The 26,831-nt window shown below is 47.2% G+C and overlaps 1 protein-coding gene across 2 annotated transcripts in view; it reads right to left on the reverse strand.

Annotated features, from left to right (window-relative positions):
• The window catches only part of ZNF618 (zinc finger protein 618), a 191,090-nt gene extending 164,828 nt beyond the window's left edge, over nt 1-26,262 (reverse strand). The window contains exons 1-2 of one of the 2 annotated variants that reach the window (XM_077305168.1): nt 26,199-26,262; nt 10,704-10,799 (exon numbers count right to left, since the gene is read on the reverse strand). In XM_077305168.1, coding sequence (XP_077161283.1) covers nt 10,704-10,760 — 57 coding nt within the window. In that variant the 5' untranslated portion in view covers nt 10,761-10,799; nt 26,199-26,262. Of the gene's footprint in view, nt 1-10,703; nt 10,800-25,627; nt 25,754-26,198 lie in introns of those variants that run through there. The other variant, XM_077305167.1, reaches the window with a different exon arrangement.
• Between the last annotated feature and the right edge of the window lie 569 nt (nt 26,263-26,831).

Consider the following 26,831-nt stretch of genomic DNA (forward strand, 5'->3'; position numbering starts at 1 on the left):
TGCTCCCTCTTTAGGCAGGATAGCCAGAGGGCTGCTGGGTCTCTGGACCCTTCCCACCTTGCAGCAAGCCTGCCTTCCCTTTGCTTCCAGGAAGCTCAGTCTTCTGGCTAGACCATCCCCAGCTGGAGACTGCCCCAGTGGCATCTCCCCCACCTCTGCCAGACTGGGCCTGGCTCACTAATTCCAGCCATGTTGGGTGAACTGATCTCTCCAAGGGAACTGAAATCTGTTGCCTGGAGATGAGCTGTAATTCCACGGGATCCCCAGGTCCTACCTGGAGGCTGGCATCCCTAAGCAAGAGCAGGGGAAGTAACCCTGAGTCCGGAGCTATCCTGGACATCAGCTTGGCTTTTCCTCTTTCCAGTCCACTCCTGACTAGAAGGGAGTGGAAAAACTAATCACTGAGGAAAAACTAATATCCTGCATGGCACCTCAAGATTAAAAATGGAAGGCTAAACTTGACAGACACATCTGCCTTCTATGTAAACCAGGGGTGGCCAAACTGTGGCTCTCCAGATGTTCATGGATTACAGTTCCCAAGAAGCCTTGCTCACAGTTTGGCCACTGTTTACAAGAACTGGTCAGTGGAATTCTTAACAAAAAGTACAGTTTGGCAAGGGGGTGGAACCCAAAGTACAGCAGCATTTCTCTCACATAGGCCAGTTCCCAGGAGAGGTGGTTGTCTATTTAGAGCAGGGATAGTCAACCTGTGGTCCTCCAGATGTTCATGGACTACAATTCCCATGAGCCCCTGCCAGCAAATGCTGGCAGGGGCTCATGGGAATTGTAGTCCATGAACATCTGGAGGACCACAGGTTGACTACCCCTGATTTAGAGGACATGATAAGAGCCAGTGAAGAAGTAGAACCCAGGAACCCGAACCAGCAAGATCCAACCATTATTGCAATTTCTGTATATGGAAACTCTGAAAGGATCCATCTTTTTCCACCTTGAAAAAGAGTGTGGGGATTGTGGGGTTGATCAGCAAAACTGAACAGGGTTAAACCCCAACCCCTGGCTGCACAGTCAAAATTCGAATGGGGGTGGCATGGGCACCATTTGCCTCTTACAGAGAGGTGAAGATCGGTGATCCTGCCAAAGCGGTTTGTGCCCCAAGGTTCTGATTCTTATGGGCAGGTGAAAAAAGGTGGCACTTTCAAAATGCAAGCAGGGTGGCCGAACGGACAGCACCGATTCAAGACTATCGATAGCAAATTCATCTTCTTTATTCCACCCTTCACTGTTCCTTTGCATGAAGAACACGCTACAAATATCGGACTAGCAAGTTTCTCACACCCCACTTACAGTTTGAGCTGGTTTTCAACTTGAAGAGAGTTTTTAATGATAGGGCGGAAGGTGATCCTCCACCAGCACTCCATATCAGTTTGGCCATGCCGCCACAGCATCACCTGGCACCCCCCCCCCTCAACGTGCCTACATGTGTGAATGAGGCCTTACAGCTCTGGCAGTCTCCAAGGTGCAGCTCAAAGAGGAAGACATTGACATCCCCGAAACAAGTATGAACAATGAATAATATATGAAAGAAAAAGAGAGAGAGAAGAAAAGTAGGCTCGAGAAAACAGACGCCTGAGTGGTTAATTGCTCTACATCCCTCAGAACAGACAGAAAGAAAAGTAGGCCCTCCGGACAACTAGGAGCAGACTCATCAAGGCCCTGAGGTGACCCACAAATGTGTCTCTCAAGGCTAGGCCAAGCCAGCACTTTATTGGGTATCATAAGCAGGAAAAGCATCCCTGCTCCAACGCATTTACAGTTTAAGGCTGGGGAAAGAAAATCATGGTGTTCAGTTTTGAGCACCCCAGTTTAAGAGGGATGTAGACAAACTGGATTGTGTCCAGAGGAGGGCAACAAAGATAGTGAGGGGTTTGGAGACCAAGGCATATGAAGAAAGGTTCGGGGAGCTTGGTCTGTTTAGCCTGGAGAGGAGATGACTGAGATGGGATCTGATGTTGTTGTTGTTGTTATGTGCGAAGTCGTGTCCGACCCATCGCGACCCCATGGACAATGATCCTCCAGGCCTTCCTGTCCTCTACCATTCCCCGGAGTCCATTTAAGTTTGCACCTACTGCTTCAGTGACTCCATCCAGCCACCTCATTCTCTGTCGTCCCCTGGGATCTGATAGCCATCTTCAAGTATTTAACAGGGTGCCATACGGAGGACGGAGCAGAATTGTTCTCTCTTGCCCAGAGGGACAGACCAGAATGAATGGGATGAAATTAATTCAAAAGAAATTCTATCTAAACATCCAGAAGTTCCTGACAGTTAGAGTGGTTTCTCAGTGGAACAGGCTTCCTCGGGAGGTGGTGGGTTCTCCATCTTTGGAAATTTTTAAACAGAGGCTGGATAGCCATCTGACGGAGAGGTTGATTCTGTGAAGGCAGAGGGGTGGCAGGTTACAGTGGATGAGCAATAGGGTGGTGAGTGTCCTGCATAGTGCAGGGGGTTGGACTAGATGACCCATGAGGTTCCTTCCAACTCTATGATTCTATGGTTCAGGAGATGCTTCCCCCTCTGACAGGACTAATTTTTTTGAAACACTACAGAACACTAGCAAGAGTCCAGAGGGGTGAGCATGGGGAATGTACACACCAGGAACACTCTTTTAAACCTGCCTTTGAATCACAAGAATCAGGTCTTTATCCCAAATTTTTACAGTGAGAGAGAAGAGGAAGACATGTGTACCTGGCATTTAGATGTAGTTTGGTTCAGTGTCAGCTAAGGATGAGGACTGAGTGGTCAAGTCAAAGACCTTCACAGAAGAAGCAGTATCATTGGGGGAGAGATTTGAATGTGGGAGAACCAGAAATGGCAAAATAAAGGACTTGGGGGGTAGGCAACGAGGAGTTGTTTGAATTAGCAGGAAATCCAGAGGGCAGCTGAAGAAGGTGGGGTCGGAGAAGCAAACAACACAGGCAGGTCTTTTTATTTATTTATTTTGCAATCAAGTCACAGCTGACCTACTGTGACCCCATGGGGTTTTCATGGCAAGAGACATTCAGAGGTGATTTGCCATTGCCTGCCTCTGCATCACAACCCTGGTGTTCCTTGGTAGTCTCCCACCCAACTACGCTGACCCTGCTTAGCAGCTGAGATCTGATGTGAGGCCAGCCTGGGCTGTCCAAGGCAGGGCAGGCATAAACAGGGAATTTGGTTAGTGTGGTGGGATGACTCTAGAACGTTTTCCAAGGAATGAAAGACTAGACCACGGTAGCAGAAAGCAGATTGCAGCTAACTAGAGGACAAGAATAGGCCAGCTGGATTGCAAGGTGAAACCACGGAGAAGGTCCCAGGTTCAGCCCTTCAGATCCCCTGTTAAAGGATTCTACATAGCAGAATTTGGAAAAACCTCTCTGCCTGAGATCCTGGAAAACCTTGATTCATGTAGATGATTCCCAAATTCAGTTCTGCAACAAAACATCTCAGGTAGCAGAGTTGCAGGGTGGGAACTTGCAGAGACCTACCATTGGTCAGAAGGGACAAACTGGGCTAGATGGACTGAAAATTTTATGTGGTAGATTTCAGTGCCAACCTATGGAGGCCCAGCTTAATCCTAGCAGCTCTGGTGCAATTGAAATGATTACCTGTATTCAGGTGTGTAGCCGTGTTGGTCTGAAGTAGCAGAACAAAATTTGAATCCATTCAGGTACCTTGGGACTCAGATTACTTGTACTGGAATTTTTATCAGGATGTTAAATATTGGTTGTTTCGCCTGTGATGATTTTTAACCAACTTTTTACTTGCCAATAAAAGCAATATAATTTCTATGGCAAATTTTTACTTTTGTATTTTTGTATTTTGTATACTTACCTTCTGGAAATCTCAGGGCTATTTACATCACAATGAAAACAATACAGTTTCAAATCAATTACAATCTTACCATAACAAAATGCAGGAATCTAAAAATGATAAATAGTTAAGGTCACTTTTACTCGTTTCCTATGCCTTACAGCTCAGGTCTTCCTCAACTGTTGGAGGGTGGGGAGAAAGTGCTAAACTGAATGTTTAGATTAGTTTTGGCATTACAGATGTACATACAGATGCATTTTGTAATATAGACATCAAAATGCAGAATTCCCTATTAGCAAAATGGGAGCTTGGATTGCATATAAGACTGTTCTTATGGTATTATTATACCTGATACTTTGATTGTTGGTCAACACCAATGAATGAATGAATGAATGAATGAATGAATGAATGAATGAATGAATGAATGAATGAATGAATGAATGAATGAATGAATGAATGAATGAATGAATGAACTGGTAGACAGCACCTTCATATGCTGTCATTATTGCAAGAATCTGGAACTAGGCCAGGCTTTGTACCTGACCCTGCAAGGCAGCATTGCTTTTGTTCTCAAGCCCAAGTGCCTCCTCTGGATCACTGCATGTGGATTGGTGACATGTCTTTGCTGCTCAGAAACTCTGAACAGAAGAAGAAACTAGGGGAGGGTTGTACCTTGCTTTTTACAACCCAAAGGAGTCTCAAAGTGGCTTACAATCATCTTTCCTTCTTTTCCCCACAATAGACACCCTGTGAGGTAGGTGGGGATGAGAGAGCTCTAAGAGAACTGATACATAAGAACAGCCCTAAGAGAAGTGAGACTAGCTCAAGCTCACCCAGCTGCAGGTGGAAGAGAGGGGAATCAAAACCTTATTTTCAATTACAGTCAGCCTATCTTGTCCAATACACGTAGCCGGGGAGGGGGGGTGTTAACAGATATATGGTTCACTGCCCAGCCAGCCAGGGCCTCTTTTGATAGTGTCTTCTTCAATTCATTTTAGGGCCCGTAATCTATTCCCCTGACTGGGGCTAAAAGTAGGATGGACCGTTTACAATTGGGGAACAGGCACAGAGAAATCACCACAGACCTCATCCCTATTGGGACCCTTGTGTCTGCATTTTAAGTCCAAATGACACCCCAGAATGTCAGTGTCACATAGTGAATAGTACATTTATTTCTCATTGCATCCCAGTCACATTAAATTTGGGAGCACACAAGTTTTCCCACCGTATATGAGAGAATTCTGAGAGAACTGGGACTGGCCCAAGATCACCCAGCTGGCTTCATGTGGAGGAGGAATGGGAAATCAAACCCAGTTCTCCAGATTAAAGGCCCCCATCCTTAACCACTGCACCAAACAACCACTCTTTGCTATGCAAACTGATCAGTGGATTGGGGACAGGGGACTCCTGTGAAAACAGGATATCATGTGGCATGTGATGTAGCCAAGATTGTCTGTCTGCCAGGAAAGAGACTTTTAGAGGTGGTTTGCCATTGCTTGCCCCCGTGTCACGGCCCTGGTATTCCCTGGAGGTTGCTCTTTCAAGTTCTAGCTAGGGCCAGCCCTGCCTTGCTTCCAAAATCTGACAGGAATCAGACTTACCTGGGATATTTAGATCAGGTCTAGTAAAAACAGGGGACCCACACAAAATTGAGTATTCTTGCAATGGATGAACTTTGGTCTGATTCGTTTTTAGGATTCTGCCTTATGGCACACATCCCTTCACTAGCTGCATTTCAAGCCCAGTTTCGTTTTTTTGTTTTTTAATGAGTGTCAACACAGACAGCCTGTCTCCTTTTGATCTATGGCATCCTGTATTGTTCTATGTGTATTTGTTAAGTCAACAGCATCACTTTTATAGGTTCATTTGCCACTTGTCAGCCCCAGTAACACAGATTCAAATTCCCTGTTTGATGTTTGCATGTTATCGGAAGATACTTTTAAGTCAGAGCTGCCAAATCCCAATATATGTGTGTATTAACACACACACCCTCACACACAGAAGTAATATTGATTAGAGGTTGTGCTGCCCCCTTGTGGAAGACGAGGAAAATTAATTGCAAGGAAAAACTTCTAAAAAAGTTCCATCCAACACTGATTATGCTCTCTCTACAGGCCAACAAGAAGGAATAGGAAAGACAGGGGTCTCACGTACAGTGGCATCTTGCCCTGTGAATGCCCTTCATTCCCTCATGGCCTCTCCCTCCCTTGCTGTAAAGTCTGTTTCAATAAGGCATGCTTAGAATCTGCTTGCCCTCAGATGTCGTAAAATCTTGAAAGCTAAGGAGAGTCAGCTGTCCTTAATATTGGGATGGGGGCCACCAAGGACGTCTAGGGTCACAACACACAGCCAGGCCATGGCCAATCACCTCTGTAACTCTCTTGCCTTGAAAACCTCATAAGCTTGCCTTAAGTTGGCTGCAACTTGACACAGAGGGAAATGACTCCTTTCAAAGACAGATCTGCAGCACTTATTGGGGGGAGTGTCTAAAGCCTAGGAAAACCTCCAGTTCAGCCGTTTTGCCGTATACGTGGGTTACATTTGTACTCACAACTGTTGTGCCATCAGTTGCCCCCTTGAGGCTCCACAGTGGGCCCTCTCCTGAGTAAAGGTGAATTTATCACCCCACCCTTGAATGTGCTTCATATTCCGTTTGGGCCTGAGTGCCGTCTGACCTCTACTGACTGCTTGTCCTTGGCTGATTCTGCACTTACTTTTTTTTCTGCTGTCGATCCTGATGAATTCAGATCGAGCCAAACCCAAGTCTTTGTGCTTCCCCTCCCCCCTGACTTGAAGCAGAAACCTATCTGCACTTGAGCAGGAGCGAACAAGCGAATGAGCAGGCGGGGGGGGAGGGGGAGGGGAGAGACAAGGGAAGCCAGCAGTAGCCTCTCACAGAATGAGGCAAATCTCTTCTGCAAGAAGTATGGATTCTGGAGCATAGTCATCTTAAACCTTTTAAAAAATAAATCTTGGGAGGAAAATCTTGCGACCCGGAATTAGGAAGTCTTAGAAGTGGTGGCCAGCCAATCAGGGACAGACGGGATCTCTACATCAGTGGGGAGGATGTTATTCCGGGTAAACACAGGTCTGCACTTTAATACTGGGAGCCCTCAAAGCGGCTTGATCAATTATACTGAGTTTTCTCCGCTCCTGGATATCACGGAGAAAAAGTAGGGTCACCGCGACTCAATCAGATTGGTTGCAGATGGGAAATTTAAATCGCCCAAAATCAAAATGGAAATTGCATTCAGTGTAGAGTAGACTACAGGGATTTAATTGACCTGGGATTGGAATAAAGGCTCCGTGCAGATTCAGCCCTGTTGTTGCTGTCTCCCTGCTGTAGTTCCTCCTATTTGCCTGAAGATGGCAGCCAAGCTTCATTTTGCTAATCTGTCTGGAAAGAGAAAGCCATTGGAGGTCTATATGCCATGGGAGTTTGGGCCCCTGTCAAGGGCTATTTCCCTGAGCCCAGCCTAACCCTTCCATCCCAAAGAACTCCCCGCAATGCACATACTTTTGCCCACCCCAGCCACCATCTTTGCAGCTGAGACCCTGGCAAAGACCTCCTTCATCCTTTCTTCCACAGAGTAGACAGCAATGGGGGCTCTGAGCAAATTCTCCCATGAAGATTAGCTGCCATCTGCAAACTGTAGCCACTGGAAGATATGACTTGCTGAGAGCCCAAGGAGACTCTACTGCTGTTTGTACTGGAGACGAAGGGGATAAACAACACTTATGATGTCAGGGCAGTGGGCAGAGCCAATATAAGGGCCCATCAACTTCTAATCAAATGTGTGAAGAATTCATTGCAGACCAGTGCGCTAGGGCTGTCTACAGTGGACAGGGTCCCAGAGCTTATCAATATGCAAAGAGCTCTATCCCCACGAGGTCTTTCCATGTTTACAGCACTCCCATTCGTAGATCAGGAAGGGAATGAAGAAGGAGGGCTGGAGAGAGAGGGACTCATCGACATGCCATGGGCTGCAGGGGAGCCTCTGAGTTTGAAATTTGGGACAGCAAATAACTCCCAAAACATAATATAAAAAGGATTCCATGTATGTCAAAAGTCAGCAAAAACAGGCAGGAAGCTTTGCCTTTTCCCACAAGCCATGCTTATTTTCTACATGCAGGAGATCTCCTAGCCTATAGGATGGCCATTCAAAAATGTAAATCTTCCACTTGCATGCTGAAGTGGTACAATCCAGACAGGACTCTACCACATCTAGACTCCAGGTGGGGCCAGGAGATCTCCTGGACTCACAACTGATCTTTTAGTGACAGATAACAGTTTTCGTGGAAACAAGAGCTGCTTTGGAGGGCGAACTCTGCAGCATTACAGCCTCCCATTCCTACCCACCAATGCGCTTCCCCAGACTCCTCAAAATCTCCAGGGATTTCTCAACCCAGAGTTGGCAACTCTGACACATACCTTGGCTGAACTTTGTAGCTCAGACCTTAATTAAAAGCTGCCTTCATGGGAAATGTTATCTGTTTTTTAATTTCCTGTCTGCCCCCACAGAGTTCACACTGTGCTGTGGTTGGAGTCATGCATATTACATTTCTTTAGGTTGCCACCTTCAATTAAACAACCAGCAATGCACCTCTCCAGGGCTGCAACTCTAGAGGAGAGCAAGGTAGTCCCCCACCAGCACTGGTGAACTGTCTGCAGCATTTCGTGTTGAACTAGGACCTGACAACTACGCTACAGGATCAGATCATCTGGTTCAGAATCCAATTTGCTAAAATTGCCAGCAGATGCCTTCAGAAACTCTACAGACAGGAGAATACAGGCTAAAGCCTCAGTGCATTATTGCCCTCAGGAAGCTAGTATTCCAAAAGTTTACTGTCTCCAATCATGGGCGGTCCATAACAGCTATTGATCTAGGAAGCAGTCTAATCCTGTTTTTAAACCAGCTCAACAACCAGCCATTTTTAACACCTTGTGGCAGTGAGTTCCACAAGGCAAATGTTTGTGGTTTGTCCTCAATCTATCACTGAGTTATTTATTCATTTATTTGATATCTATACCGCCCTTCCATATGGCTTAGGGCGGTTTACATACAATATCATAGGGGATACATGGAACAAGTCAACATACAACATAGTCAATATACAACAATAACAACCCAACAGAGGTTCTAAACAACAACTTCAGTGATCCCAACAATAACAACATAACAAGCTAAGCCCCCTAGAGAGGCCAGACTGCTTCAGGCCATGGAGGGGATGTCTGAGGGGGGACCTGTGGTCGGTCTCAGGCAAATGCCTGGTGGAGGAGCTCCCTTTTGCAGGCCCTACGGAACTGTGGGAGTTCGGGCAGGGCCCTGATCTCTTCAGGGAGCTCGTTCCACCAGGTGGGGGCCAAGATGGAAAAAGCTCTGGCCCTCGTTGAGGACCGACGTGCTTGTTTGGGGCCAGGGATCACCAGCCAGTTGGGGGTGAAGGAGAGAAGTTCTCTATTGTCTTTCTCCACAGCACATATAATTTTAGAAGCCTGTCTCATGTCATAGTCAGGTTTTTTTCTAAACTGAAAAGCCCAAAACGTTTGAGGCTTTTCTTATTGGGAAGGCTGGAGGACTTCTCAATAATCTGGGTTTCCCTTTTTCTGAACCTGAAAGAAGTTTTCTTTTGTCTTATAATTCCCAGTCTACACACACACAAGCAAGCTGTTCTGGTTTCAGGGGAGAAAAATCAGGGTTCATACAGGATGTTGTGCTTCAGTTGCAGGATTCGGTCCTTATCAGTCAGACGCCATAAGGCAAACATAGAGCTAGTCTCAGAATGACCACTAGATCCCTCTGTTGTCTGCAGGAGACTGTGGAGCTACATTTTGGTTATTCTCTCCCCTTCCCCCCAGAACAATTTTGAAAGCAGTTAAAACTAACCCGAAGGCTGCAGCAAAGATGTACGAGTCCCATACGCAATGCCAACATCAAAAGTAACCCAGGTGCCCTCAAATTGCCAAGTGGCAAGGAATCCCGAAGGCCACCTCATTCTGACTCTTTCCTCAGAAGTAAAAGCATCCACTTCCCTCTTGGCAAGCACAGCCAACGCAATATACGGACCAGAGCTGTTGGCGGTGCATTGTAACGAGAGAGGGTGGCATATGTTAAAACAGCAATGGTTACAAGCTCTGCCCGGCCTGATGCCCATACTAAGCCTCTGAGCAGGTGGCCATCTAGCTTCCATATACCATCTTAAATACTGCCCAAATATTCCAAACAAATTTAGATAATTTAACAAGATTTTTTTAATGTTTGTTTTGTACCCAAATCCAGTTTCAGCTCAAGTGGCTGCGAAATCATCCATTTTTACAAAATGCAAAAGCCAAAACAAAATCAAGCAAGTTGGCACAAAGAGAGGTGCAGAACACGGAAAACTGACAGAGGTAGGGAATGATGTTGCTTCCAGAAGCCACTGAAATCAAATTCAAACTGAGTATACATTTCCATTGTGTTCTTTAATACCCAAGATCAGTGGTCCTCAACCTTTTTATCATCGGGGACTACTCAATGCCGGGGACCACTCAATGCCTTTTACTGAGGCCTGATGGGGGGGGTAGTTTACTCCTCTACTCTAAGCCACTGCCCTAGCGCTCTCTGATTGCTATGGTAATGTTTAAACATCCCTTCAAAATAAGATACAGACACGCCACAACAATGAAGTGTGTTGTAAAGGGCTGAGGGGGATGAAGTAAAGGGCTGGGGGGGGGGGGAGAAGGCGTCCTTCGGGGCCCACCTCCAATTAGTCGGACCACATGTGGTCCGCGGCCCACAGGTTGGGGATCGCTATGCGGAGTGATGTTTCATATCCAATCTCCTCCAGAAAGCACAGTTATTCAGAATTACTAAGCATTGCTCAAACGGCCAGCACAGAAGTCCCCATCACTTACCTTGTAGCCCTCATTGGCTGGTGGGGAGCCAGTGGGATTCTCCTGAGTCAGTGACATCTGCTTAGCTCCATGAGATGACTCAGCATTCTCTGGCTCCTGTGTCAGGAAACAGACAGGCTTAATTAGCAAATAAGGCCAACAACTTGGCGGGATACTAATTAGCTGCTTCAGTAACACAGCCAGAGAAGTTTAAAATTAGAAGCTTGTTTCTATTTTTAGACCCATCCTCACAGGGTTGGGACAATTTACTCTTTTCAGCTTCCTATCCAGCAGGAAACTGCATTGCTGAGCCCCTGCTTTCTGCCCCTGCTTTTTTCTGCACAATTTGTACCTGAAAAAGGGAACACAGATTGTGTGTGAAGCTTATGCCACATCCCATGACATGGCCAATCAGTGCTTCACTTTCCTTCTGCACAAGCTAGCCGTTCATCAAACAGGCATCTATGACAGCCGTTTTGTCTAGCGTCGTGTCAGAAATATATGTACATACATTACCTTTTCAGCCCTCCCATGCAAACAGTCTCAGACAGGAGCAGCAGAAACCTATAAGCAGGGCTGTATCCCCAAAACATAAGGAGAGCCTAAAGGTCTGTCTAGTCCCGCATTCTGTTTAGAATGGTCCAGACATGTGTTTGCAAGAAGTCTCCAACCAGGGCAGCAAGTAACAGCTCACCTACACCATTTTCCGCATTTTGTATTCAGTGGTATATGAATACAGGAGCACCATGTGGCTAATCACTTTCTGTTTGCCTGGTCCGAAAGAACTGGCCAACTAAAAAAAATGGCCACCATCACATCTGGTCAAAAAGCTCTAGCTTTGGACTTTATAGGGGTTTGGATCAGATGGCAGGGTGTAGTGGTTAAGCGCAGTGGCCTCTAATCTGTACAGCTGGGTTTGATTCCCCTCTCCTCCACATGCAACCAGTTGGGTGGCCTTGTGCTAGTCACAGTCCTGTTAGAGCTGTTTTACAGTTCTTTCAGAGCTCTCCCAGCCCACCTACCTCACAGGTTATCTGTTGTAGGGAAAGGAAGGGCAGGTGATTTTAAGCTGCTTTGAGACTTGTTCAGGTAGTAAAAAGGGGACAAAAAACCCCCAGCTCTTCTTGCCTCCCCTAGGAAAGCTGAGAAAAGGCATTTTTCTTCCCATGTCTCACATACAAGGGAAAGCCTCTTCTAACAACCGTTCCCCCCTCAAATGGTTTCATATGCCAAAGCATGCAGATTTTGTATTTTCATGATCTTGTAACAGCTATAATAAGTATAATCATACATGGAAATATATAGAGGTCTAACTGCTTTGCCATTACTAAGAACAGGGGCAATTTTGAGCACGTGGCACCTTTGGAATTTCGAGAGGGGGCAGTGAGCACCGCCCCAAATGGCTGCCACAGAAGGGGGAGCCAACCTCAAAATGGCTGATTCCTTATTTAGCAAAGAACTGCATGACATCCCTGCTGAATACATGAAGCAGAATTATTTCAAGCCTGGTCGGTCAAGGTGAGTTTTATTTGTGTCTTGGATGGAAGCATGGACTGTAAAAATAGAAAAAAGCTGCTTCACAGAAGCCGCTTATGGAAACTGCAGGTCAATGAACTACACACCAGCTAAGAAAAACCTGGGTTGTCACCAATCCTCTTCGTCCTCCTGCTACTGCAGCCACAAAAAAAGCCCTTCCACTTGAATAACAGCAGCCAATAACAAGCCCTGCCTTAAGGTGACCCCACATACTTTATGAAAAACCCAACAGGTGCTGTGTTGGGGAACCCTGATCTAGGACACCCCTGTCTGCCATTCACATGGTCTAAAAGCCAAGCGTGGCCAAACTGTATCTCTCCAGATGTCAATGGACTACAATTCCCATGAGCCCCTGTCTAAGCAATGGGGGCGTGTGACTTTGGAAGTTCAGCGCTTCTGAAAAAGTAAGTTGCACTTCCATTGACAGGCTTACCCTCCCTGCCTGTGTGCAGTTCCTTTCAAGGCCTTTTGAGCCTGGAGTCCCTACCACATCTGGTGGCCACTAACTATGTGAAGCAGTCTCTCTTGGAGCTATTGCCCATCAAAACCAAGTTCCTGAATTTTGAGGGGTGGGTAGGAGAGTCTCTCTATTCATTCTCTCCAGACCATTTATAATTCAGTAAACCTCTGTTGTAAGCCAGTGCCAACAATGGTAAAGTGACTCTGAATGGGAAGATCAGAAACTACCCATTTACTAATATCTGCCCCTAATCCCCAGAACAGAAGAGCCTGTCCAACAGAATAAGCAAAACAAATGTGCTTTTCGGGAGGGAAGGAGAGAGAATGCGGGAGAAATCCTTAACCCTTTGCTGGCCAGCTAGTTCCCTGCACCAAGCATTTCCTTGTTTATTATCTATTTAGAGAGTTGTCCCGGTTTCCCCCAAGAGAAAAGTTCCCCCCAATGAGTTACAGCACAGAGGAATAAACGCAAGCATTCAGTTGACAGGTCTGAGCAGAGGATAAAACTGTGTGCACAGCAAATCCTCATCAGCCAGTCCAAGAGAATCTAAACTTCAAAGGCAGATAGGTTTCTTTAACGTGGTAAGATGTGGCTTCCCACAAATCACTGCAAGTAAGTGGCTCCGTAGCTACAGCAGAGAATACCCACTCAGATGCAGCTACCAACAGAACTGCCATAACAGCAAGAATGAGACGGGGTCCAAGAGGCTGCCAGTTAAAAACTCACCAGGGCCACAAACTCACCATGTTGCCTCCTTGGGCAAGTCATTCTGTCTTGGCCTCAGCCTCCCCGTTGTGGGAAATAATGATGCTGGTCTACCTTACAGGACGGTTGTCGCAGAGAAGCGTTTTAATGCTGAAAGCACTATAAGAACACCAAGAATCTCAGCAGGAAGGAAGGAACCATTGTTAGAAGGCACTCCAGTCAATGCAGTGTGGTGGTGGTGGTGGTGGTGGTGGAACATCCTATCAAGCGGCAACCAACTTATGGGGGTCCTCTTTGGTTTTCAAGGCAAGAGATAAGGCGATCTGCCATTCAAGTGCTAACCAGAGTCAACCCTGCTTAGCTTCCAAGATGTGATGAAATCATCCAGGTCAGGAGGGCTGATGCCATAGAGGGGTTCAAATGTTATCTCCAGCACCTTGAATCTAGCCCAGAAGCAAACTCCCCCACCCCACACAGGAGCAGACCTATTTGATATCCTTGTAAGGCAGAAGGGAGAAGTTGCTCAAGGGGACCAATTCAGAATAGAACAGGAACAGGAGAAGGCAAAGCATCCGCATTGTGTTCTCCTCTGGTCTCTGTTCCTTTCGTCCCCCAAAATAAAACAGTCAGGTACATTTCTTCTCTCATGCAGAGCCTCCCTCTGTCCACAGCTGCAATTACCAGTGTTCAGCAGCAGGTGGCGTATTCTGACAGACCTAGGAAATTCTGTTGGGCTATTTCTTTATTCACTTTTTACAGCAAACTGGATGCTTTTCTGGGCTTCTGCTTCCCATTTCTGGACACAGCTTTCCCCTCTAGTCTAGCAGCCAGCACTCCTTACAAGTATCAAGGAATAACCTACAAGTGAGGCAGTTCTTTGCACTTGTGCAAGAGCAAGAACAGAAAGAGGGAGCTACTTCCAGTATCCAGACCCCTGTAGCTGACATCCCAAAATGACATGGGGCAGAGGTGTGGTTTGCAAGCAGAGGCCCCAACAAACACCCAGTAAAATGCACCTACCACGGCAGCCAAAACAACATTGAAAGGCTTTCTTTGGATGTTTGGTTGCCTGCCTCCAGGTGGGGTAATATAAACACACAAAGGCTAAAGAGGCTAAATAGAGTAGAATCAAAATAAACAATTAAATCAAAATAAAATGATGATTCTAGACTGTTTTTCTTTTTGTTCTTTTTTGTTCCAGATTTACTGGAGTCTTCACCAAAGTGCCGCCTGGGTAACAACCGCTTTCAAATGTATTTTCATCAGTGGCAAAGACACCAAAAGAGGTCTAATGGGCCCTGAACTATATTTCAAAAAGCAATCCAATAATCCTCAAAAGTGATGACAAACCATCTGTTACACCTCTTTCCAAGGAGCATCTGCTTTCTGTGTGGCGAAAGCCTGGGCAGAAGCATCAGGTCCTCCTGGCGGCCTCTGCAAATTACAACCGATCTTCAGACAAGAGAGATCAGATTCGAAGCAAAAAATGGCTGCTTTGAAAGGTGGGCCTTAGGCATTGTAGCCCACTGAGGACCCTCCTCTGCCCATGCCCTGCTTCCCTTATATTCTCTAAACTGGAGAAGGCAACCCCAGAATATTTGCATGGACAACTACAGAGTGTGCCTGCTTTCTGCTTGTGGTATGAAAGGGTCACTGCTGCCTGCTTGAAGCAAGAGGTTTCTTTTCCTCTCCCTTCCAGAATGCAGGCCCAGTCCCCTCGGCCAAATTCCTTCAGAGTAAGGGCTTCCCTTCCCTGCCAGAATCTCCCATCCTCCTGTGTTTGTTATTCTATGCAAAGGGGCGGGGAGAAGCTGCAACCACACAGCCAACAAACATTTGGCTCCAGCTCCCAGCTGGGAAAACTCCAGCCTGCCTGCCTGCCTGCTTTGGAATGAAACCCTCCTGGGAGGGAACCCGAGGCCAGCCGGACCCACCCACCAGCGAGCTGCCCGCAGCTATAAATATACCCAGCGGTCCAGCCGGGGAGAAGGATTTGCAAACCTAGCCGGCATCTGCTGGACTTGGGTCTTTGGCCACTATCAGCTGGCCTTCTAGTTCTGGCTTTGTAGCCCGGTCACAATGGAGACAGATACACTTGCTCAGTGTGACAGACAGTGGCTTCTTGTTGCTGGGGTGGCACAAGAATCTGGAGAGGGGACATAGCTCAGTTGCAGAGGCCGTGCTTTGTGTTCCAGTTCCTTCTGGGTTGCCTTTGCCTGTATCATTTTCCATTCGGCAGCCAAGTGCACGTTTCTGGCTGTTCGTGCAACCCCGACAGAAAACCTCCCCTGCAGCAGGTAATTCTGGCAGGTGGGCATTCTTGTTGCTGAGACTGATACACAACGCCCACAGCAGCAAAAACTGACAAGTGGCTCTTTTTGTTGCTATAAAAGTTCGCAATATCCTGCTGCTCCCACCAGTGATGGCGACGTGAGTCCAAGAGGCAGTGTGCCTCTTCCCATGTGCCAGGTGCATCACATTGGGTAGCAGAATCCCCTCTTCAGGTATTTTGCAACCTGAAGCTGGCAACCAGTCCACCTAGCAGCAGCAGAGAACCAAGAGGTGGCATGCCTTTTGTCCCAGGCTGCCTCTTGCAAACCCCAGGGGTGCGTGGGCTCCTTGGGGGGGTTGCTGTTGACTTAGTGCTGCTTCCGGAGGCAATGAGCAATGCTGCAAGCAACAGTCCTGACTTCCTCCTGCCAGCTGTCAGCTGAAAGGAAATCAAGTCTCGGCAACATAGCCGTTCTTGCCTAATTGTGCTCCCCTCTCCCCAATGGCCAATTGGACTGAGGACCAGTTCTGTTCCAGAAAATCCTTCTGAAGACAGCACTGCCAGACATGCTGGTTAAACTGCAGTGTCATGTGGTCAGGGCTACACTGGGAACTCTGGAGAATCTGTGCCTCATTGGGAGTGCATGCAAGCTGCAAGCCAGAGGGGCCCAGGTCCCCATGGCTCAGATCTTCTAGGATCAGAGGGCTGGGAACAGACTTTCTCCACTTCCAGTCCAGGCTCAATACTGGGTCAGCTGAGCACCAAGTTAGCTGGAGGAGGAAGAAGGGAAGAATTGGCTCTTATATGCCACTTTTCTCTACCTGAAGGAGTCTCAAAGCAGCTTACAAACACCTTCCTTTTTCTCTCCCCACAAAAAGACACCCTTTTCAGCCTTTTGGCCGTGGAGGAACCCCTGATATTTTTTTAGGCTTTGAGGAACCCTGGAAATGGAGGCATGCCTCTTTAGAGAAAAGGGCACAGAAAACAGACGTGGAAACCAGCCAGTCAATCAAATAATCATTTCGAAGAAGCAGAAGAGTTTGGTTTTATGCCCTGCTTTTCACCGCCCAAAGGAGCTTCAAAGCGGCTTCCCTTCCTCTCCCCACAACAGACACCCTGTGAGGTAGGTGGGGATGAGAGAGCTCTGGGATTACTGCTCGGTCAGAATAGCACTATCAGGCCTGTGATGAGCCCAAGGCCACCCAGCTGGCTGCATGTGGAGGAGCGAGGAATCAAACTCAGCTTGCCGGATTAGAAGCCATGGCTCTTAAATACCACACCACGCTGGCTCTTTCCATTGTGGAGAAACAGACTCAGCCTGTAGAGCAAACAGGGGAAGTGGGCTCTAGCAACGTCTAGTGATGTCAGCGGCCAATCTGAATTACTTCTGGGGAAGGATGCGTAACCCCTGGGGAGTTCTTGCATGACCCCAGAGTTCCCTGGAACCCTGGTTGGGAATCCCTGGTTTAAATTCTTCCATATAACACTGTGATAGTTGATTTAGATCAGTGATTCTCAACCACAAAATTATGCAAGTGTTCTTTCACAGAAATTAAACCGAAACTGACCAATGGCGTGAAGATCCATTGTTCATGATTGTATATAAATTGTTTCCCCCCCCCCCCAGGTTTCTCAGTTCAGTTCTGCCTCTTGTCCCACCATGCTGATTTCGCTCTTTTCCACTGCTCCAGACAGATGAACACTCTATCTCGATCTACCCCACAAGGCTGTTGTGTGGATGGCACCCCCCCCCCAGCCAAGCTGCTTACCCTGCCACGGCCCCTGTGAAAGAGTCATTTGACCCCCAAGGGGGTCCTGACCCCCAGGTTGAGAACCACTGGGTTAGATATTTACACTCTGCTTTTCTCCTCGATGGAGACCCAAAGCAGCTTACAGCATCCATCTCCCCTCCTTCTTTTTACCCTGCAAACTATCAGCTACAAAAAAGAAAAAGAACAACAAAAAAAAGAACCACTGATTAGTTTTCTTTTCTTTTTCTGCTGTTGGTTGAGATCACCTAGCAAGCCTCCAAGGAAGAGAAGGGATTCCGACCTGGATTTCCTACATCTTCCTCTGAGACTCTTAACTACTGCTCCTAGCCAGCCGCACACTTCATGGTTGGCAACAGAGAGGCCACATTTGCTGGAAGCCAGGCTGCTGAGGGGAGCGTACCGAATTCTAGGGCCAGATCTCCTTGGGCGGGCAGGCAGCTAGGGAAAGCAGAAGCGCACCTGTGCTAGCTGAAAGTCTCATATGGACTCCTGAATGCGAAGGGAGATCCCAGGGGGAACCCGCCTGGGCACTCTTGGTAGCTCTGCTTTGGAGAAGAATTTTTTTTTGGGGGGGGGGAACGGACGGACTGTGCAGGTGAACATGCAACACCCCCCACAGCACTCTTCATGCTCCTCATGGACCCCAAAACATCTATTTCACCCGTTGGGATGTTGGCGGGCCACCTGTGCTTTGACCACCACTGTCGGAAGGATATTTTCCTGGGCCACAGCTGTGTTGTTGCCTTCTTTTTATTCTGAGCTTCCCTCTTTCCTGGCAGATTATTTCCTTTGCTGCAAAGCTGCAGCCCCGTTTCCAGCTGGACAGACTTCTGTGTTTGGCTGTGCTCCTAATTTGCCTTGCTCCCCCCCACACACAAACGCATACACACACATCCTTCTAAGACTGCGTCCCCATCATGCCCACCTGCTTCTTCCACACTAGGCTTTGTGCTGCCCGAGACTTTGAGAATGTGTGTGTGTGGGGTCTCCTGCTTTAACAACCACAACTGGACACTCTGCTCCAGAACAGGGGGGGGGGGTTCTCATGCAGCGCAGAGGGAGGGAAAGACCTGCCTTGTGTCCGCAGCCAAATTGAATGAATGCAGCCATCTGTCTCCATTGTCACTGCGGGAAGCCTGATTGGGTTAGGGGCCATGATTGCAAAGCTCAACAATGTTTCTCTGTGTTAACAGCCTTTGTTCCTAATTTAGGTTGGGCCCCCCTCCCCAAATCCCCAAGAGACAGCCGGCTCACGGGCTTTCCCGCCAGAACTCTCTTTGTGAAAGCGCAGTTGATACAGACCATCTGCTAACCACGGTTTTGGAAACGGCTTGGGTGAAATTAAGTACCCTGGCTCTGGCTTCACTCCACGACTCTGCTGAAGCCTTGGCTTTTTAAAGTCAGCAGCAAGGGAAGGAAGAACTCTCTTTGAGCGCCTCAGTTGACTTTGCCGTCCCATTTTCAGCGCACGAAGCAGCATGTTCCAGCCGAAAATCTCTCTCATTCATACGATCATCCAAAGAATTTTGTGTCGATTGGATCAACCACCTCAGCAAGCTCCCTCTTAGTCAACAACAGCTGCCGGTTTTCTCTGGGGATTTCAAATGCAAGGCCCAATGGGGACTGGCCATGCATTTGTCTGGCTGCTGGTGGTGGTGGGAAGTGCTGTCAACTCGCAGCCAATTTAGACTGACCCTTTAGGGCAACTAGCAGGAGCTCATGGGAATTGTAGTCCACGGACATCTGGAGGGCCACAGTTTGCCCACCCCTGCTTTAGGGTTTCCAAAGCAAGACCCATTCCGAGGTGGTTTGCTATTGCCAGCCTCTGCACAGCAACCCTACACTCCCTTGATAGTCTCCCTTTTAAGTACTAACCAGGGTGAGCCCATTTAGCTTCTGAGATCTCATGAGATAAGGTGAGCCTTTAAAAAAAAAAACCTACCTACCATTGGCACTTCTTGTGGCAGTGAGTTCCACAAGCTAGTGATGTGTGAATGATTTTATTTTGTCAGTTCAGAATGTGACATCAACTTAGAAAATGGTGGCCCTAAGCTCTTCTTTGTTGCAGAAAGTTACTCTTCCTGTACTCTCTACTATGTCCCTGAGTTTATGGGCCTGTAGCATGTTCCTGCCTCCATCATCATTCTTTTCCCTAGAAACTAAAAAGCACAAAGTTTTCAGGTTGGGAGTCCCTTCAGCATGCAGATGCTCACCCCAAGGTGCTATGGCACCCACATACCCCTTTTTCTTTCCTTAGAACAAGCTCCTTTCTGATATACATCCAAAAACATATTTTAAAAATTTTATATTTCACCTTTCTCCTGAAAAGTGCAATATTTTTAAAATCTTTTTAAAAAATCAACAGAATTATACAACCAGAAAATACAGAAAAATGAATTTTTCACAGCCACCAAAAACATGAATGGAGTTCCCTTCCAAACAGCATAGCTTTGCTGTTGTTCAGACCATTCCATCAGGCTGCAGCCATGATTGAGAAAACCAGGCTGAGGCAAATTGTGCACTCTAGTGGAGACAAACAGAAGTGGGTATAAGCTGCCCGGAGCAATTGGAAAAAACACACCACCAGAATTAGCAGTGATATCTGTAGACTATTCCAAGCCACAGAAATGGAGTCCATCAAAATCTTAACAAGATTGTGCCAACAAATATGGAAATCAAAACAATGGCTGACAGTTTGGAAACTCTCAATCTACATTCCAATTCTGAAAAAGAGGGACATCAAAGACTGCAGTAACTATTAGACGATAACATTAATTTCTCACACAAACATAGTGATGCTCAAAATCTTACAACAAAGCCTAGTACCATATATGGAATAACATATGCCAGATACTCCAGCTGGATTCAGAAAAGGCTGTTGAAGAGCACCTCTTTCAGCCTGTATCCAAGTCAGTTTAATTTTTTGGAACTGGCACGTTAGAAGGAAAAGGACTATAGCAAGCGGGCTGCACAAGTAGAGATTAGGTACCATGAGCTGCAAAAAGACAAATAAGTGGGTTCTAAAATAGATCAATCCTGAACTCTCTCTAGATTAAAATGACTAAACTGACACTATGGTCACATTATGAGAGGAAAAGAATCCTGGGAAAAGGCAAAATTTCTAGGAAAAATCAAAAGTAGCAAGAAAAGAAGAAGACCCAACATGAGATGGATTAACTCAATAAAGGAAGGCACAACCACCAGTTTGCAAGACCTGAGAAAGAACTGTGTTGTTTTACACAAGCTGCCATATGTTGGCAGAGTTTCAATATGCAGAGAGGTCAGAGCACCAGGCTGCTTAAAGAATAAACTAGTTTTTATTCAGGAGATTAACAATTATGTATAGAAAGAGAGAAATCTACAGCCTAACTAACTGTTACCTGCAGTTATTCTCCTGATGAACTGTCTTGTAGGCAAGCAGGGAGGAAGTGTGCTCAAGAAGCAGGAGGATAACTCTGGTGGATAACTTTGGTAGCCCACACAAGAATGAAGTCAGTCCCTTACAGAATAGGGCAGTGCCCATTGAGTGGACGAGACCCACAGACAGACTCTGCACGTACTTGGTAGCATGGCTCACATGGACACCACTGCTACATGGGAGACATAACGTCCAGGAATGTACATAAAGAGGAGTTCTGAAGTCATCTGCTACCAACTGTGATGCACCAATACTGGAAACCCCAAAGAAAAGAGCTGTTTTCCCCCCACCCCACACAAGATCTCCTAGAATGCTCAGGGCCTTTTCCTTGAATATTCGAGACAGTCTATCCCCTGGCCAGGAGATGGGAGGTTTCCCCAGAAACTGGGCATTTAAAGCATCCTGTCTCAAAGCCAGAGGTTGCAGCGGCGCCTGGGAAGGGCCTGTGGATGCCCATGTTGGTTTGAGGGGAGGTTAGGTTGCAATTTCTGATCGACCACTAATAACAGAGGGAAGCCTGGGAAAGCTGCAGAGCTTGGGGCCTCTCAGGCGCTGCCCTCTCCCCTACTAGAACTCCGGGGAGTTCTGTATCCAGAGTCTTCAGCTGAGAATCTGAACCTCAAGAAAACATCCAGCTATCCTTAACAAATTTAAGAGAAGCCTTCCTCCAACCCATTTCCCTGGCCTGAAAACATCCAATGGGGGGGGGGGGGGAGGAATGATCTGCTTTGTTGGGGGAACCCACAAATGTCCATGTGGGTTTTTCCAGTGGGATAAATAGCATACTCCACAGGTTAGGGAAATGGCACAGAGGAAAGGCTTAAGCCCCTTCTCCATACATGCCACAGTCACAGTCCAAATCAGGCCACACACCCACAAGAAATGAGAAGGATCACAACTAGTGATCCTAGTCTCCAAGTGAATTACAGCTCATCTCCAGACTACAGAGGTCAGTTCCCCTAGTGAAAATGGCTGCTTTGGGTGGTAGATTCTCCAGCATTGAGCTCCCCTGTCCTCCCCAGCCTCCATCCCCAAATCCTCAGGCGGTTCCTAATCTGCATGTGGCAACTCTACTCCGCCATCCCCTGCTAGTTCCCAGGGGGAACCTGGCAAGCTTAACCACAATTCCTATGTGCCTATTACAGAGTAGGGACCCTGGACTCTACCTGTGTGGTCTGCAATGTGTGAATTGGCCTTGGGATAGAACCTGAGTCCTTCTCCTTGCTAAAGAGGGGCTCCCATCACATAAAAAGGTAAAGGTATCCCCTCTGCAAGCACCGAGTCATGTCTGACCCTTGGGGTGACGCCCTCCAGCGTTTTCATGGCAGACTCAATACGGGGTGGTTTGCCAGTGCCTTCCCCAGTCATTACCGTTTACCCCCCAGCAAGCTGGGTACTCATTTTACCGACCTCGAAAGGATGGAAGGCTGAGTCAACCTTGAGCCGGCTGCTGGGATTGAACCCCCAGCCTCATGGGCAAAGCTTTCAGACAGCTGCCTTACCACTCTGCGCCACAAGAGACTCTCCCATCACATAAGCATGTATAAACTAGCCTAAAGTGACAAAAAAAACCTTTTAAATAATCATCACAACAACATTCATTTAGTAGTATTAATGCTGTTTGGTAAGCAAATGTGTGGCTGCCAGAGAACTTCTGCTAATAGAGCAGTATGTTGGGTGCCAATAAATTACACTTTTTGAGATATGGATGCGTTCTCTAAGGAAATGTTTTGTTTTCCTTCAAGGAAAGGAAAGGAAAGACAGGGCAGAGCACATTCCAGTAATCAGAAGACAGAAAGAAGGTTCAATGCCTCTTTCTCTGTGCCTCATAAAACAGACAGCAGAGCCTCCAGGGGTTTAGAATTATCTTTGGCCCTGCATCCTCTCTGATATTTTTAGCTCCTCTGATATCTGACAGTGACAGCTTCCTGAGGCTGCTGAAAGTTTGAATGTCAAATTATTATCCCACCCCCACCCCATAAAATAGAAGTGCTAATTTGATGGCATTTTGAGAGGGAGAAAGGGGCAAGGTGGACAGAATTTCTGAGCCAGTCTGTTCAGGAATCAGTTCAAAATACCCGGAGCCAAGAATCCACCAAACAAAACAAATTCCAAAGTAAACATTTGTGTAGCTTATGCCAACGGAGAAGGGCATGAAGTCACTTGAAACTAGTACTAAAGCCCCTTGATCCCCACAAACCATTAAACATTCACCATTTCAGATATGTGTAGTCATTTTGCTGACTGGAAGATGCATTTTGAGCTTTCAGGCTTTTGTGTCTATTCTGCACATGATAGATAATACACTTTCAATGCACTTTAGAAGTAGATTTTCCTGCTGCCAAAGCACATTGAAAGAGCATTATCCTATGTATGTGGAATGAGGCTCCCTGCTTATTTCACTACTTTTGGTGTCTTCTTGGATGACCTGCTCTTGATCAGACTGCTGTGACAACCTGTTTCCACATAGGCCCCTTCGGCCATGGGCACATACCTCAAACTGCAAAAATCACTGCAGGAGGACTGTGTCCTTGCCGTGTGGGCTGCTGACCCTCATGCCAGACTGGCACAAAAGACCCCCCTTCCCATTAGAGGCACAACTAGAGATGATGGGCCTTCTGCTTTCAGTTTCAGGTTTCCTGATAGTCACTCTGCAAATCCTCTATTTTTAGCTTCTTAATTTGTCATAGTACAGAACATCTAAGACGCTTAGGAGACAGTGCAAAAGGACCCTCCCTCCCACGGACTTCCAGATTACTGAGGAATGTGACTATCAAAGGGAAAACTGCGGTTATGAAGCAACTACTGCTGATCAGAAGCCACAGTCAGAACCCACTAAGCATCAGCTGAAATTCTATCATGTCCTTTTGAGGGGCATTCGCATGACAAGCTGCAAGGCCTGGAGCAACAAAAATGGCATGTGCATATGTGAATCAGCTTTTCAAGCCAAGCAACTTGAAATTTTGCATATCTTCAATGTCACTTTACAGCAGGGTTTCTCAACCGGGGTTTCATGAAACCCTGGGGTTTCTTGATGGCTCTGCAAGGGTTTCCCAAATGGAAGGGTGTTAATTAATTTTTGATATATTTTTTAAATTTGTTAAACATTTATCAGGTGATATGAAACAGGGGTAGTCAAACTACGGCCCTCCAGATGTCCATGGACTACAATTCCCATGAGCCCTTGACAGTATTTGCTGGCATGGGCTCATGGGAATTGTAGTCCATGGACATCTGGAGGGCTGCAGTTTGACTACCCCTGCCACAAATGGTCAGGTTGACCCACCCCCTCCAATTGGCCAATGATGGGCTTGGAAGGGGTGGGAAGAGGAGGGACCCCAATATTCTGTACGAACACAGCATTTCTGGGGTTTCTTGAAGCCTGAAGAATGTTTCAGGGGTTTTTCAACAGTAAAAAAAGTTGAGAGATTCTGCTCTATAGCAATAAGTGTTATGGCAGCGTTCCAGCAGTTTTTCAACAGTCTGAGTCATCTAGACAAGTGGTCCCCAACCTTTTTATCACTGGGGACCACTCAACGCCTTTTACTGAGGCCCGGTGGGGGGGGGGTAGTTTACTCCTCTACTCTCAACCACTGCCCTAGCGCTCTCTGATCTCTATGGTAATGTTTAAACATCCCTTCAAAATAAGATACAGTCACGCCACAACAATAAAGTGTGTTGTAAAGGGCTGGGGGAGGGATGAAGTAAAGGGCCGGGGGGTGGGAGAAGGCGTCCTTCGGGGCCCACCTCCAATTAGTCGAAGGACCCCATGTGATCCGCGGCCCACAGGTTGGGGATCGCTAATCTAGAGCAGTGGTCCGCAACCTTTTTCAGGTTGCAGATGGGGGGGGGGAGGGCAATCCGGGGTGCCGCTCATGCGTGGCAGCCCATGCGCAAACGAGCCCCACTGGGCACAAACACGCATACGCGGACCTGCCGTGCATGCGTGTTTGCGTTGCTGGCGTGCCAGCGGCCACACTTCCCTCTCCCCCCCACTCCCGCAGAAAGAAGCTTGCCAGGCTGCAAGCTAATGCTTTGGCGGCCAATTTGCTTGCAGCCTGGGAAGTTTCTTACTGCGGGTGGGAGTGGGGAGAGGGAGCTGCAGCCCAGTGCCGAGGCCTTCGCGGCCCAGCACCGGGCTGCAGCCCGGTGGTTGGGGACCACTGATCTAGACACACTGTTCTTTCAGGCAGTAGTGAGTTGCCGTTTCATCTCAAACAGCTGGGAGGACAAAGTTTGAGTCTAGTGGCACTTTAAGACCAATGAAGTTTTATTCAAGGTATAAGCTTTTGTGTGCATGCACGCTTCTTCAGATCCATGGGAAGTTATACCCAAAGACAGATAAGTGTTAGTGTTTGTTCTTCCTTTGCATGTTTTAATTTGTGCCCTAACTCTTCTAGGCAGATTCCTACTCAGGTCCCCACAACACAAGGGCACCCCTCCATTGAAATCATGCAGAAATCCCCGTGGAAAGAGGGAGGAGGGAGGTGGGGGGGGCAGAGCTACATTGAAGGCAGGCAGCCCATACACTGCAGGTTATCAAAATAAGACCTCAAAACTGCAGGGTGAAAACCCCAGCTGGGAGCCACAGCACAGTGCCTGCATTCACATGAGTCTGCCCTAAGGACATGAAGCATTTCCCCACCCCTGCCCCCAAGTCAGAGGTTACACTCAGAGACCCCACAGAGGGAGAAAGAAATTACAACTTCAGTAACTAATGCTCAACATTTGCACAAGGCATTCCCACCACCCACCCACAAGGACCAAAATAAAATAATTTACCAGGAAACAGGGACAGGGAGCACCCAAGAAGGTCAGAAGCAGGGACAGTATTCTCAGCACACCTTGTTTCTTCCAAGGAACCACCACAGACCCCAGGTGAGGGTAGTCCCCTTGAGACGCCTGGTATGTTTAAAGAAACAATGCTAAGAAACAATGGGAGCAAGGAAAGAGAAAATACAACTCAGCAGTGCTTAAGTGAAACAGCCTTTCTAAGAAGCCAGACTCCTTCCCTTTGAGTCTTTGCTTAAATAAACAAGATGGCAAGTGCTCTTTGACAGCAGAATACTTGCTATGATTTTGTGTTGAGGAAAGGTTAAATGGAGCAGTTTTGGATCCCTAAGGAAGATTCTAGCTATGGCCAAAAGTGTTATGGGCCCCCAAAACTGAAGCTATTACCCTAGTCCGAACAGGCTATTTGCTTGCTTTCAAGGGAGGCTCCTTGGCCCCCATAACCCAGGCATGGAGAGCTTTGCATCCATAGAACGCCCAGCCCTGTTTTGAATTGCCAAAACGAAGAGTTGTTTCTTATATACAGCTTTTCTCTACTTGAAGGAGTCTCAAAGCAGCTTACATTTGCCTTCCCTTTCCTCTCACCACAACAGACACCCTGTGAGGGGGGCGAGGCTGAAAGAATCCTGAGATTACTGCTGGCCAGAACAGCTTTATCGGCAAGCCCAGTCACCCAACTGGCTGCATGTGGGGGAGCGCGGAATCAAACTCGGCTCGCCAGATTAGAAGTCCACACTCCTAACCACTACAACAAGGGCTGCCAACAAGCCTGATAGGGGAGGAAACAGTCCTATCCCTTTAACAAATGCTTCATATGTGCAAATTGGACAACTGAAGCTTTTCATTGCATGGAGGTAAATAATATCAGCTGGAAAGTAATGTCCCATTAAAAGCTCCCATTAAAGAGTCAGGCAATTCCCCCCCCCCCCCCCCAGGCAGTTGTCAACAGTAGCCAGCAGGACTGGTTCTATGCCCAGCCTTGGCCGGCTGCTCTCAGTTCCCTTCCCAGGCTACAGGCTTCAATCAGGGCCCTGCCTTTTGCTATTTTCAGCTCAGCAGCTATTGTCTGGGAAAGTAATCAGGAAAGGCAAGGATAATAACTAGTTTGCAGGGAGTTCATAACAAAGACCTCAGAAGCAGGGAGCTTAATTCCATGACCTCTATGAACTCTTGCAGATTAGGCACAGAAGCATCT

The sequence above is a fragment of the Paroedura picta genome, chromosome 12 (assembly GCF_049243985.1).
Source record: "Paroedura picta isolate Pp20150507F chromosome 12, Ppicta_v3.0, whole genome shotgun sequence".
Lineage (NCBI taxonomy): Eukaryota > Metazoa > Chordata > Lepidosauria > Squamata > Gekkonidae > Paroedura > Paroedura picta.